Source organism: Gallinula chloropus (assembly GCF_964237585.1).
Source record: "Gallinula chloropus genome assembly, chromosome: Z".
In the NCBI taxonomy this organism is placed as follows: domain Eukaryota; kingdom Metazoa; phylum Chordata; class Aves; order Gruiformes; family Rallidae; genus Gallinula; species Gallinula chloropus.
This window is the reverse complement of record NC_140089.1, coordinates 8,555,656-8,570,188: the sequence shown is the minus strand read 5'-3', so window position 1 is coordinate 8,570,188 and position 14,533 is coordinate 8,555,656. Positions and strand designations below refer to the sequence as shown.

The 14,533-nt window shown below is 38.1% G+C and overlaps 1 protein-coding gene across 1 annotated transcript in view; it reads left to right on the top strand.

Moving 5' to 3' along the window:
- Nucleotides 1-14,533, top strand: part of RASGRF2 (Ras protein specific guanine nucleotide releasing factor 2) — a gene marked incomplete at both ends in the record, with an annotated part of 125,822 nt that overhangs the window by 86,100 nt on the left and 25,189 nt on the right. Inside the window, one exon of the mRNA XM_084278903.1 lies at nucleotides 12,578-12,684. Within this exon, the coding sequence (XP_084135029.1) occupies nucleotides 12,578-12,684 (107 nt within the window). The remainder of the gene's footprint in view (nucleotides 1-12,577; nucleotides 12,685-14,533) is intronic.

The window sequence follows — 14,533 nt, the reverse complement described above, 5'->3', positions numbered from 1 at the left end:
ATTGTAGGATCTTTCTTTACTTAGGCCATTTTCTGATCTAAAGCTGCCAAACCCCTTGTATGTGGTTGAAGATAAACAGTGTGGAAATACTGATGCAAAAGTGTCAACTTCAAAAGGTGGTGATTAATGTGAAAGTGTCAACTTCATGAGCCACTGAAATGAATAAGGGAAGTCCTCATCTCTGCAGTAACATGCCCTAACTGTAACAGTAGTAACAAAAATGAACAGACTTCTGTAAATTACAGCTGTGGTTTCCAGAATTACATTATCTCTTGACAGTTGCATAAGCACCAAAGTTGAGCCAGATAAGTCCTGTGAGATCTCAGCCTAACACGCTATATTCCTGCTTGACTACTGTCACAGTATTAGGTGGATGAAAATTAGCTAAATGTAATAATTCATGTTTCATAGGGATCAAGATTAGCCTTTCTATTCTGATAAGTGAAGATTGATTAAGACTGACTACTTATATTTTTAAGGCCAAAATTAGCACCAGAAAGTTTAACAAAAGTTTTTATCAAGAGATGTTTAGCTTACTTTAGTTTTTGACCAGTGGTGCTATTCTGCAGTCATTCAAACTACTTGCCAGCTCACAGTATTTTTGTTTTGCTTGTTCTGGCACAAGCACTGATTGGAGTAATGGAATGACACAGCTTGTGCCAAGTGATGCAAGGGAGATTGGATCCTCTGTTCAAGTTCATGTGTCCACGTGTCTGTAGTCATAAGTTCGACTGTGGCAAGAGGAAGCACTGTAGCTGTACATAATGTTGCCAGGTGCAGTCAGCACTCAAGCTGAATAGTGTGACTTGGAGATACACCTTGCAAAATAATGAAGGCATACACTCCCAGTGGGATGCCATTGGTCCCTGAGGTGGAGAAGCAGGTAGAAACACACATTATGCTTTAATCAGGTGTGGTATTTTCTCACTGTCTTGCATGCAGATTGATGTGAGCATATAGCTCCTTGTTCAAGGGTATCAGGTTTACTGTTCTGGGAGTATGTCATTTGTTCTGAACAGAGGACTAATGTGGCATCACACCATTATGTTTTCTGAGACAGGAATTCTGGACTAGGCAGCAGAGTTAGTATGGAATTTGGTAAAGATGAGAATTAAGTGAGGTTAGTAAAGGAAATTACTACTTTCTTTGTTTGCACTATGAGAGGACAGGCAGGGAGAGAGAATTCCTTGCTGTGATGAATGTTATGTGAAAGGCAAGTAGTGTCTGATGGGGTTGTCTGGATGGATTCTGCATTGTGTGGATAGCTGGGTAATGCAATTCTGTGTTATGCTGTACTAAATGCTTCAGATTACATCAACAGGTACAAGCTAACCTTTGGAAAGGTATACATTTCTTTCTGTCTGTGTACATCAGTGCCCATGTCTAAAGCAAAATGAGAAAATATGTGTCTTTTTCTGGCTGATGCTTAGTATGATTCCATAAACATTGCTGTTAGTAATAGTTACAGTAATTTTGCACGCTGGTAATTTTCTGGGTCATAACTTCTCATTCCCTGTACTGAAGAAGCTTTGTGGAACTTTTCCTTATGAATCCAATCCTGAAAGAAAATAATTGCGATGGTGATATCCCAGCCAATAATCAAAATGCAATGAGTTTCCTACTTTTGAGTCTGCAGGTTATCCCAGTGGGACTTCTCTTCAGAGGAGTAAATTGGAACAACTGGGTTCATAGAATGCTTTGGGTTGGAAGGAACCTCAAAGATCATCTACTTCCAACTATCACAGTGACTGTTTATAAGCAGTTATAAGCAGACCTTGTTCTTAACTGTACTTCTTCAGGTCATGCTCACCCACATGAAACTTCAAGATTGAACTTGCGGCTATCTAGTGTCCATTCAGAGATACAGGATATCATCAAATCAGTGAAATTGTCTCAGGCATGCTTGTCAATCCTTGGGTTGTGACCCTCCCCAGTCTCCTCTTTCTGCAGAGATCTAAGATCCCAAGTTCCAATAATGTGAAAACTTGGTGTTATCCTCTCCTGATACTTTACACAGGGCAACAAAGTTGTTTTTATGTGTTGTTTTTGTTTGACTAGTGAGTACCAGCTCACCCTTGGGAACATGTTTTAATGAGATTTCCAGAGCAGTTTTTGCAGATTCCTCAGGGAGGCTTGAGAAGCACTGCGACCTGAACATTGAACTTCCTTGGAGTTCCCAATTTTGATTAAAAAAAACTCCCGGTGGGAAGTACTCATTTTTGTTCTACATCAGAAAAGTCTGTGTGACAAATAATCGCTGGCGTGGACCGACCAGTTTTCCTTCCTGGTGGCTGCAGGGTTGCCCAGATGTCATTACCAAAGTAGAGGTGGCCAGCTCTAACACTGCAGCCAACCCACGGGGCTGGCCGGGGGGCTCAATGTGTGTGATGTGTACGGTCAACAGGAGCTGATGACTATGCCCCAGCAGAGAGGCAAACTTGGTTTCTGTTCCAGACTGCATTTTTAGCAGTCATTCACTAGACTGCTTTTATGAGACATATGTGTGTTTGCTATTCTGCCAAAGGATATCTTATTGGGAAATCAGTAGCGAAATGAAAATAGAGATTAAAACTAATTTGTTTGGAATTATGCCTTCTAATTCAGCAACCCTGAATGTTACTCCTTTACTCAGAATATTCACCTACTCTCTAGTTCATTTGAATAGACTTCTATTTTTGTTCCTGATTTAGGAGCCCTTTGAATCTAGAAAAATTGTTGCTTAGCAATTTTAGATAAGAGGCTAAACATTCATGTTCAGATTGAGTTGAATCTCAGCTGCACTTTTCTTAGAGCAGTAACTTCAAATTAAAACAATGATGTAACAATTAAGGTCAGTTTTGTCTCAAGTGATGCCTGCTCTTGGGAATTAAGAGTCAGGGAGATATGACTTTTTTTTTATTTTTGCAGAGATTCCCTTTTTTTGGTGTTCATCCCTTAAATTAACTTCTTGGTTTAGTTTATTAGAGAAGCTGACTGCTCAGGAAAAAACTATTTGCACTTGACATTTCCTGAGCTGCCTGTTGCACTAGGTCCTCAGCAGCTATAGGGAAAACTAGATGCTATGGACATGTGCAAGCAAAATGGCACTGAGAGAAACATTTCTTCTTCATCAAAGAAAGGAGACTAGGACAGTCCCTATCCCTACCCTCCCCCCAAACAGGTCACCACAGTCCTGCTGTGATTGATTGGATGGGATGTATTGAATATGTATTTTCCCATGGTTTAGCTGAGCTTTTGTGACAGGCTGCTACGGTGAGGACGAGAGAAGCTGGAATGAAGCTGTGACCACTGCATGCAGGAAACCAGCTCTACTTTGTTGAGGTTGTAAGTAGGGAGTTTGACTAAAACATCTGTGTTCATAATGAGGGCAGAGTTTAGATTCCATATTATCTTCCTCACGTTTGGTGCACCAAATGGTTTGGCTGGGTGGGGAGAGAAGTTTGGGCAAGATTTTTTTGGTGAGTTTTATCTTTTCTTTTTTTTTTCCCCTGAGCCTGCACATTGATTGCATAATTAGTATTTGTTTATGCTACTATTGAGTTGCTTGATTTGTGGCCCAGTCATCAATGGCCTGGAAGCTGCTTATGAGATGGACGTTTTGTTCAGACATTTTTTTCTTGACTGGTATGCATCCTGCCAAGTTTTGTTTTGCATGATAGTCAACTCTCCTTTCACAGATGGTCTGAAAAATGATACATTTGCCTCTTTGCAATTATCCCCTGCTTTCCATCTAACCTCTACCCCTATTGTCATAAAAAAATCCAAATAATTTTGCAAACTACTTCCTTTAGCTTATGTAAAAAACTTAGACCAACTAAAGGAAAAACTTCTAAAAGCATTTTTTCCAGCTTTCTGTTTCTAGATGTACATTGTCATAGACTTCATTTTAACCTTTCCTTTGTGGCAGGGTACCCTGAACATTTTAACGGTCTGAACGCTTACTTTGCATAGTTCTTCAAAAGGCTGCGAGCATTATGCAAAAAAGATCTGCTATACTCTTCATACTGCTTACAGAGCAGGTTGAGAGTATAGAAAATGTGTAATTAAAGAAATCAAGAGCTAGAGGTCACTTAAAATGAAGAAATGCATCAGGAGTTAAAAATGGCTTTTACGAAGACTAAGAGACAGAGCAGGAACGCAGAGAAACGCAGTTGGCTGATGTACAGATTCAAAGAAATATCAACTGCAGTGTTGCCATTCTTGTCGTTATTCACAGAAGGTAATTCAAACATTATTGCAGTAAAAAATAGGTGTCTAAGAAGAACTAAAACAGTCACAAATATAATTGTTAAGGTAGGCTGTTCAGAAAGGCTTCTCTTCTTTGTCAATTGTTCCTGATAGTTCTTTTATATAAATAAGTCATAGGAAAAAATTCTGCTGTCACATTGCACATTTATCATAATACTCTGCAATCTGTAAACCCAATTGGCAACAGCAGCCTTTGAAATTCAGAATCTATTCTTTTCTAGTTACATCTATAAATAAAGGCACAAGATTTGGGTGGTTTTGCCTAAGACTTCACTAGGAATATTGGACTAGGATTTTACACATGCATGCACACATACATTTCTTGTGTGCCAACAAATACAATTTTAAATATGTACACAGAGGACATTAGCTCCTTGCTGCCTCTCCTTGTTGTTCCTGAAAGAAGAAAAGAATAGGGTGTTGTCCAGCAGTAATGGAGTCACTAAGGCAGTTGTGGAAAATGCAGCCTACAAAGTGCAGTAGACTAGACACTCATTCCCTGTGTTACAACAACATACAAAAATGCTAATGCATGCACATCTTGTTTTTAAATCTCTTCAATACAGAAATGAACAGCGCTATTTTCTCAGAGCCCATGTTTTTACCACAATATGTGAAAAACAAACATGCAGTCTTGTATTGCTGCTGAATTTTAGTTAAAAAAAAAAAGAGAGAGAGAAAGGCAGACTTTTTGGTAGTTTTTCCTTCTAAGATGAGTTATGGATTTTTAAGTGACAAGTAGTGTAACTTGTAACTGCAAGTATGTTTTCAAGTGTTTAGCAATTCTAAAAGACTCTGATTGGTCTCCTGAGATAATATCTCCATTGAAACAAAAAGCAACAAAAACCCCAGGGTGTGTGCCAGTTATATCTACTGCAGTAATCCTGAGAGTTTTTTAAAGATTTTTGAAGGAAAAAATTTTGGATTTGAACGTTTCATGGAGTTTTATGGAATATTTTCATTTTTCGTGGTAATTGGGTTTTAACAATACAATCTCATAGATTATTATAATTCTCAGAGCAACCTCAATAGTATTATTAGGTGTAAGAACAGTGTCTTGATTATAAGCATGTTCTTTAGACATTTACTGGTTTTTCCACATCCATTGCTAAAATTATTTCACTGTATTGATATATTTTTAGACTTATGGCTTTAGTTCACATTTACAGCATAATCATGACATAAATGCTTTATCTCAGTGTTGTGTTCTTTACATTTCTCTGAATAGAAAAAAAACCTTTCTAAAGCAAGAGTCATTTAAAAGTAGTTTACTAGCCTTTCCCTTAAATATTTCGCAGAAGTGAAACAGTCACAATAGCTCGATCTGTGTTACAGTATTGTACATCAGCTGGTGCATGTGAATCCATGGGATTTACCTTTCTAAGACTATAATCCTTTGACTTGATTTGATAGTTAGATTGTATTTGTGGCAGAGGCTTTAGGCAGAAGAATCAAATACATACTTGGAATTATTTCTGACGTGGGTGGTTACAACAGGGATTTTCAGTGGCATGTTTCTTGGAATAAAATTTTTTCATGTCTCCCAAGGACCAGTGAAAGTGAAATTAAAAGCCTGAAATGTATTGGACACTTGATTTCTTCTGCTTTTTAATAGTCACTTCTCCTCATGCTGTGTGAGTTTCTAACCCTTTGTGAAACAAAATCTGGCATAAGTGAATGACCAAATATGTCTGTCTCTTACACTGAAGTACCCCAAGGATCTTGGCTAGCCATCATAGCTCCTATGTTCAAGCCTCAGATTGCTCATATGACTGCTCCATTATAAATATGAATGCACATATTTGATAATTGCTAAAAGGAAAAAAAAGAAAACAGAGCTGTATCATTGATCAAATATGCTGTTATGTATGCACTGAGTAGGAATTCATCACCTTTATGCTTCTTTTATAATATGGTCATCTTTTCCAGCTCTGCCATTCTTCAGCTGGGTAGTGTATGACAACCAGATATCATAATTAAATAAATGAAAAGGAGGGCAGGATCACTGGTGGTTTAGATTTCTTATCAGTATTAGGCTGCTTGCTCTCTGACACATTTCTTTGAAAATGCATAATACCCAACTGCTTGCTTGAGAATGTGTGACCAGTAAAGATGGGTATCTCTAAACAGTCACCCAAACCTTTCACATATGTCAAGGAAAACGTTTTATAATTATTTTTTTTTTTTTGTGCTGCATATACTGGACAGGATTTTTCAGTTTCAAGCTGTGGATGAAAACTGCTCCGCTCCAAGCCTGGGGTTCATATTTATTCTTGATCCAGGTCAGAAAGTAACACTGATGTTTGCCAAGTCTGAGCTTTCAGGATATGAACAGGGCTGAATCGTGAAACTGTTGTAGCACTCCTGAGTGTATTTATCAGAAGAAAAGTACACACAAGACAGAGAACTACATTTGACACTTCTTTTGATTTTTTACCAGCTGTCTTGTCAACCATGAATTCCTATTCCATCTCCCTGGGACTCTGTAGGGCTTGATGTGACCTCTTTACAGACTGGAATACAGTTGTCTCAGATGGTACGTGCTGGTGCAGCTTCAGTGCATTATTCCAGAGTATTTCAGTGAAACCAACATATAAAATCTTCTGAAATGAAGTTTTTTGCTAAGAAAGACACCAGAAACTTGTTTAAGTTTTAACTTCAAACAAGTTACCCCTAAATCCTGAGTACATGATTTTTTTTTCCCTTTTAAATAGATAAACATTTAAAAATAGATGTGTCATTAAAACTTTTCACAAATTAATTACTGTGGTCAGGAAGTGTGTGCTGCTGTATTAATGAAGAAAAACAAAAGGCAGTGAATACAGTTATTATAACTAGAGTTTTTGACAAAATAAATAGAAAAGTAAATGTGCATCATTTAACATACACAGTGCAGAATTTAACGTAATACAAATGTTTCTTTTGAGTGGAGTGGGTTTTAGAAAGGAAATAATGTAGATTTCTGATAGTCAGGTTTGTTCAGTAGAACAAGAAAAAGCAGGACAGTATCTTGCTGTAGGGACTTCTAAGTAGGTTTTGAGGAGAGGGTCTGTTCTCTGTCTCACATGGACACGTGGTGACATCCTTGGATCTGGTCCTGAGTGCAGCAGTCCCACAGGTGAGAACACTGACACATCCTTCTTGCAGGCATTGATTGCCTGTGGTTTTTTGCTCTATGAATGGGATAGAAACCACTGAGAAGTGCTTTAGCTTTCCACATAAGAACGATCTTTGTACAGGGTATTGTCATAATTTAATCTGTTTTTCTTTGGATTTATGTTGTTCAACACCTTTTCTTAAGTCTTTGGTGATAGTGGAAGCTATAGAAATACAAGTTTTGATTATAATGCACATACAAAAAAAATCTGAAGGTGAAACCAGATTTTGCATAACATAAACTGAAGACAAGTACATGAACGGAGTGATTAAATTATATTGAAAGTAGTAATTCACTGAAACTAGCAGTGCTGCCAGGTTAGCGTTGTGTTTGACAGCCTGTGGTAAGAGCTCTGCATCACTGTTATGTGAAGAAACTATTTGTGGAAGCAGTATCTATTAATCTCAACAGATACTGGGGAAAAACATTTCTTGAAAGTAGCACAGACCGAAGCATCTGCCCACTAAGATGATTAATGATTAGAAATGCTGTTGATATTTCCCATGTAGAAAGATTGCTTCCTTCAGGAGAGAAACAGATACTCATCATGGAGTGTCTCAGGTTATTTCACCATGGGGTCTGGGTGTTACTTTCAAAATCTTAATGTAAACATTGCAAAGGTTGGCACCCTGCTAGATGGGGCCCTTCACCTCTCTCCTCTCCTGGAACCATATGGAGATGACCTTTGAAGGAATCACTTTCCCACTGACTTAAGTGTAATGTGTCTAGTTAGCCCCTGAACTGCTCAATGCCAAGGATAACACTCTATGGCAAAGACATCTTTAAAATTTCACCTTTTGAAAATTAATTCTGAAGCATTTGTTTCTGTATACCAAGCTAGATGGAATTTCACCTAATCAGGTCAGGCTATTTTGTTAATCTTTTACCCCACCTACATTTATATAGCCTACATGGTTAAGAGTAAATCTTGTGTCCAAGTCCTGGGCAGGAATGATACTAAGCTAGGGACTGTATAATCAGAGTTAAAAACTATTCCTAGCACCAAAGTAGGTAGGAAAAATACATGGGGAATAATAGAGTGGATGCCTCAGTGCTAAAAGGTTAAGTGGAAACTGTTTGGTAGGATGATCTCTGAGATATGCCTTAGGGGTGTGATGAAAGCCTTGTTCATTGCAGATCAACACCTCACCTTAATGAAGCCTTGGCTCCCAGTTCTCGGCTGTGGGTCACTGCCCTTTCTTTTAGCTGCCAGCCAGAGTTAGATGACAACAAAAGTTCATATTGAATACTCTGCCTAGTCACTGAGTGCAAGTCCAGTTCCACACCTGTGTATGGACAGACAGAGCAGGTGATGAGTGGCCCAGCAAGGTTCTGGCAGTCCCCTTGTATTTTGCAGCAAGCAAGGTAGTTTGGAGTTCCTGCTAAACTATCACCACTGTCACCGGTTACAAAAGCAGACAGGGCTGGGTTACCTGCTGCAGCGTAGACAGCAGCAGACACCTGGGTTACCAGTAAGTCGTGATATGAACATGCAGAACCAGAGAAGGTTGTGTATTGGGCTCTTTGAAATATGCATAAACAAATAGGCTACGCCTGTGGTATATCTGAAGTTGTCATGGTGTCTCAGTTTTGTTTGGAGTTATATTAGGAGAGGATTAGGTGGGTAGAAAGAGGAGGAAGTACAAAGCTGCACTGAAGCTGATGTATTAGAAGGAATTTGCACTGCAAAATGTGCAGACAACACCCGTCAAAGTTCACTGGTGCCTGCTTAGATAGGTTCTGTAGTGGCTTCATCACATCTTAGTGTGGTTGTTTCCCATTTGCACTTTCTTCCAAAGTCCAGCTTTGAAAGTTAGGAGGAGCAAAACCAATGCTAGCTGGACATAAATTTGCATGTTTCTGCTTCTGCAGCTACAGAAATAAATTTTTATTGGGTTTTTGTAGTGTTTTGTTTAGACCTTTTCTATCAAGTTAAAACCACAAAGTAACAATGGTTACTGGCATTACTTCTTTGAAGCTGACATTCTTCTGTTTTTTTCTGAGTTTTCTAAGATCCTGAAAGTAGTATCACTCTTCTGTCCAATTTGCACATTCTTGAGAACCTTTTTTCTTGTATGTTTTCACATTTTGGTTAATGAAAAGTTATAATCAGTGAGTGCAAGAGTTACCGAGGTTTCTTCCGCTTTCATTGTCAATATTTACTAATTTTTTTTTCGTAGATTAATAATATGACACCATTTTCTTATTATCAGGAATGATACAATCCAGCACTTTGAATGGTGGAGTTTTTTTAGCTATAGCTATACTGGCTGGGAGGGAGCTGTCACATTAGTTTTGAATAGATTTGCTGGTATCTATCTAAGTATAACTTTACACTTATGTAATATGACATATAGGTCCAAAAAAAGTGGCTATTTTCTACAGTTTTGATGAAAACGTCATGTATAAAAATCCACTTAGGCTTACCTAGTGAATAATAGCAGTTATTAAATAACTTTTAATTTTGAGGCTAATCTAATTAATCTGTGCCTGATAGGAATTTTAATGATGTGGATGGTAACCATCTCTACCACATGCTGTCAGTCCTGGCTCCTGCTTCAGTTAGAAATAATTTGGGGATGGTAACGCTGAGCCAGCAGTGTGCTAAACACCTTTCAACAGGTTCTCACTTAGCAATGTCTTCTTGTGGTAGACCTAAAGAAGGTTATATGCGTCACTTCCTCAGATCTCACTGCACCAGTCAGTGATGACTTGCCAGCCTCCACCTTGATGGGGGGCAGTTCTTCATCCTCACTCCTTTTCTAGTGCAAGTCCCTAGCATTACCCAGAACATTGTCACCTCATTTTGATGTGGGAGCATAACAGAACTCTTTGTCCTGAACTGCTTAATGTTCCTTCCACACCTATACTATCTCCCTTCGATAGGAAATAGTGTGGTAAGTTATAGAAAAGGAATTGCTGGCAGAGGCTTTTCTGAACACTGCAAGTCCCAGTAGCTTTGTCCTGTTGCAGCCTCAGTTGCCTCAGAGAAGTCCAAGGACGCCTTGGATAATTCCCAAGCATACCTGGCTCTGGCTTAAGGTCTAACTCTGCTGAGCTGCTGTCAAAGCTGATGAATATGGAGCCTATCTGACATCTACTGTTACACAGAACAATTCTTGAAGAAAAACTTTGTCCAAATGGAACGACACTAGGCCAGTATACAGAGAGTAGCGAGTATTCTGCTCCATTCCATTTCCAGAAGAAAATGTCATAAACATGATCATCTTCAAAATTAATCTACAGATTTGTCTTGGTTAGTAAGTGTTGCTTGACAACCTCTGAATTCTTTCTTGTTTCTATAAATAAAATCATAAATGTTGTGTGAAGAAAGAAGGAAACAGATCCCAGCTTTCAGACTTTGGTATTTAAAAACAAGGTCAAAATGGAGTTGATATATATACAGGGGTTTATTTTGGGGGGGAGAAGTTGATTTAGTAATTTATTTGAAATCTAGTACCTGTAGATATAGAGGGAATCACCCTCTTACTGTTAAATTAACATATCCATCTATGTTCAGGTAAGTTCTTTTCCTGCTAAACAAAACTGGACATGTTGCATGTTCCCCACAGCAAGCCAATTGCTGCTTTAAAATTTATGAAATTCTGAGGACCACAGAAGTTTGCTGAAGTAATCTCTGGAGGTTTTTCCTTTTTCCTTTCTTGCTCTTTTTATTCCTTTTGCAGCTAACTGAAAACTGTCTCTGTAGGCTTCTTTCTGTTTTCCTTCCAGCTTACTAAAACTTCCTTTCCTTAATGTTGCTTTGATAAAGACTCCACTGCTTTAATATATAATTTTCATTGTGACTTTCATTGCTGCAATTAAGTGGCTAATTGAACAGTTTATAATGTGTATGCCTAATTGCTTCTGCAAGAGGTTAACTGTGAAAGGCATAGAAAACGAACTCACAAAATGTTGCCTAGGTTACCTTTTACTGAGTAGAGCCTGAGAGATTTTGTTTACTGTTTATGGGCAATGAAACTCCTGAAGATGTTTTAATATGAAAGTTCCTTTAATATTGAATCTTAGATGTCAACTGTAGTGTAATATGGCATAGTTTAAAAAACTTCCATGAAACACAAGATAGAAAATGTATTTGGGGCTTGGGGGTCCAAACTGCAGTAAAAGATGTAAGTTAAACATTTCCTGCTTATGTTTAAAGAATTCTAGAGCAGCAGTTTGGGTTTTTTGGATTGTCTTTAGTAAAATTACAGCAAAACTCGTACTAGCCTCTAAGAATACCTTCAGTGGGTTTCTCACGGAATAAACAGAGGTTTAATCTGCCTTTCCTATTTATAATAATACAGGGGCTTTAGAACCACTTCTATGCCAAAAATATAGCAAAGTTCTGGTCATGTGGAAAGCATTTACAGTTGTTCCCTGGACTCTGCACTGAATGAAATGGAAAACAGCACAGTGTAATATTAAGTCTAAGAAAACCTTAGAAAAATATCATTTTCTCACATGTATCTTCAGAGTTACCATTTTTTATTAATTCTAATTGTTTATTGTCATAATTATTATAAAATAATATAATTATTTTATCATGCAGATTGTATTGATGATACAGCTACAGCAGAATGAGAAAGGGAAGAAGTAGTAGTGTGAAGAAACTTTCTTGTTTGTTTTAAAACCATTTATAAGAATATATTGCTGACTAAAAAAAATAATCGAGTGCAAGGTGTGTAGGGAAATGCTGCAGTTGGAAAATCTCATGTAAAACTTGTCTGTGTTTAAACTACTGTCCTCCCCTATTTGTTTACCACTTCTGAAATTAATCACTTTCCCTTTTCTAAGTCATACTAAATTTCCTCTGTAGTCCTCTTGATTACTGTTCCTATACATTTTTGATCTGGTCCTGGACTTTAGTGTTATTTTCTCACCTGCACCAAGGGAGCCCCTGATGTTAATGACACAGGCAGATATTCTTGATCTTCCACAAACTGAATGCTGACCCAAGTGTCTGTATTAGTTGTGATAGGCAAGGTTGTATTCTTCTGATCTTGCAGCAATTCAGCAGTCTAAACGGTTGTGTTTGACAGTCTATGTAGGTGTCTTTCCTTTTAAGACACATAAATGTCCTTTGAGTTTTCAGAAGTTACCAAAGTTACTGTATATTTAATGTCTGATACCTCCATTAACTCCAGTGTGTGTGTGTTTTTTTCTACACAGGATTTAACAACTCCGAACGCATGTGTGACAAGGAGTTCATAATACGCAGAGCAGCCACCAATCGCGTCCTAAACGTCTTGCGCCACTGGGTCTCCAAGCATTCTCAGGTATTCTCCTGTTGCACTTTTCTCTCCATCTGCCAATACATTTGTGTTCTCCCTACAAAATATTCTTAGGCAGTTCTGCTGGAGAGTCTGGTAGAGGTCAAACAGGTGTAAAAGTCAGTGCTGTAGAGATCATATGGAAAAACAGCTTATAAAAATGTACTGTTAAACAGGTGAAGAAGCTTTCACCTAGCCTTGCAAAGCTCTCCTGAAAATATCCAGTTACAACACTATTCCTGGTAACGTTGGGTAAGTGCTCTACTGTTGCAATTTGCTTTGAAATACAGAGTGATCAGGTAGGCGTTACCTTTCAGACTGTAGGTGTTCATGCTACAGGCAGCTCAGTTCAGTTACTTGGACCAAATGGATTAAAAATCGTGTACTCACATACAGATACCTGTTTCTTCTGAAGCCTATATGGAAAGTCCTCTGTGTTGGATGACTGGACTGTGGGTCTGACTGGTGATCATAAAACTGTGTTGACAGAGGGAGAAGAAAAATAAATCTGAGCAGCTAGTGGAATTTCATAGATAGCCATGTCCTTTTAGCTGCTGGGTGAGACAAATGCTGGAAGATTGTGGCATGGATGTAGAAGCCTACCAGGAAAATTACTGAAAGAAGCAAGGGAGAGGAGGAGGAGAAGGGAAAGAGGGATGAAGAGAAAGAAGGGAGAAAGGAAAGAAAGAGGGAAGGGAAGCATGAGAGGACTTTGGAAGTAAATTAAAGATTTTTGTATGCCTTGGATAGATGGTGCTAACAGCAATTATAGAATGCTTTATCACTACATGCTAATAATCAAGAACACTTACCCAAAAAGGGTTTAATGCATAGTTAACTGCAGCAATGTCAACATGTCCTGTGTCAAACTCATTTCCCTTTTTACATAATGGGTCTAATTTTCATAGAGGTTAAATTTGATAGAGAATGAAGTCAGTAAGAAATGCCTAAGTGGGAAAATTGGTTGAGTTTGAAAAGCTGAACAGGGTAGAAGAAATTAGTAAAACCTCTCTTGGTAATGGGAATGACTAAACAGTTTGAGTAGCTGGAAAAAACCCTGTGTAAACCAAGTTCTTTTTGGCTACCTGTTAAATAAAACTCATTGCATGGAACAGCAGAAATCTCTTATTCTGTTCCACTTTATGGTAGTAAAGTATCATAAACACAAAGTAACTGGGAAGAGTCCAAGCTCTTTCATTGTAGCAATTCATCAAAAATCTACTTTTGCACATACATTTGCATTATGTTTACAACTAGTATTCCTTTAAAAATATTAAGATGAGGAAGGTAATCAGTAAAAATTCAACACAATGCATTTTGCGAAGTGGAAGGTATTACCTGGACTCCCTCCTCTTTACTGTCTTTTTAGGATTTTCTTCCCCTATGTCAGATTTTAATTCTCTAGCTCTCTTAATCCAGTAGTCCAGAGTAGCAAGTATTTTAAAATGTGAGGGCTTTTGGCATAAAAAGTAATAAATGGTACAGCAACAGAGCATCTAATCAGCATTTTGTGTGGTTTACTTGTGAGACTAGGGAGAAACGACAGAAATGTCCTTTCAGGCATGACTGACTAGTTTCTGCCAAAAAAATATGGGGCAGGACTGTTTTAAGGAAGGCAAGTTAAGATTTACTGTCTGGCCAAATAGCATGAAATGTTGGCAGTGAAGATGTATAGTCCTGGGAGAGCAGTAGCTCAAAGCCTCATTTTACAGTAATACAAACTGCAAGCCAGAGAACCCTTTGCCACCAATATCTAGTAAAGAAATTCTTATTAGATTTCCAAAATGACAAAACAATGTAAGCATGAAAAATTCTATGAGAGCAACAGACCTGCCAAAAACTTTATTACATTTTA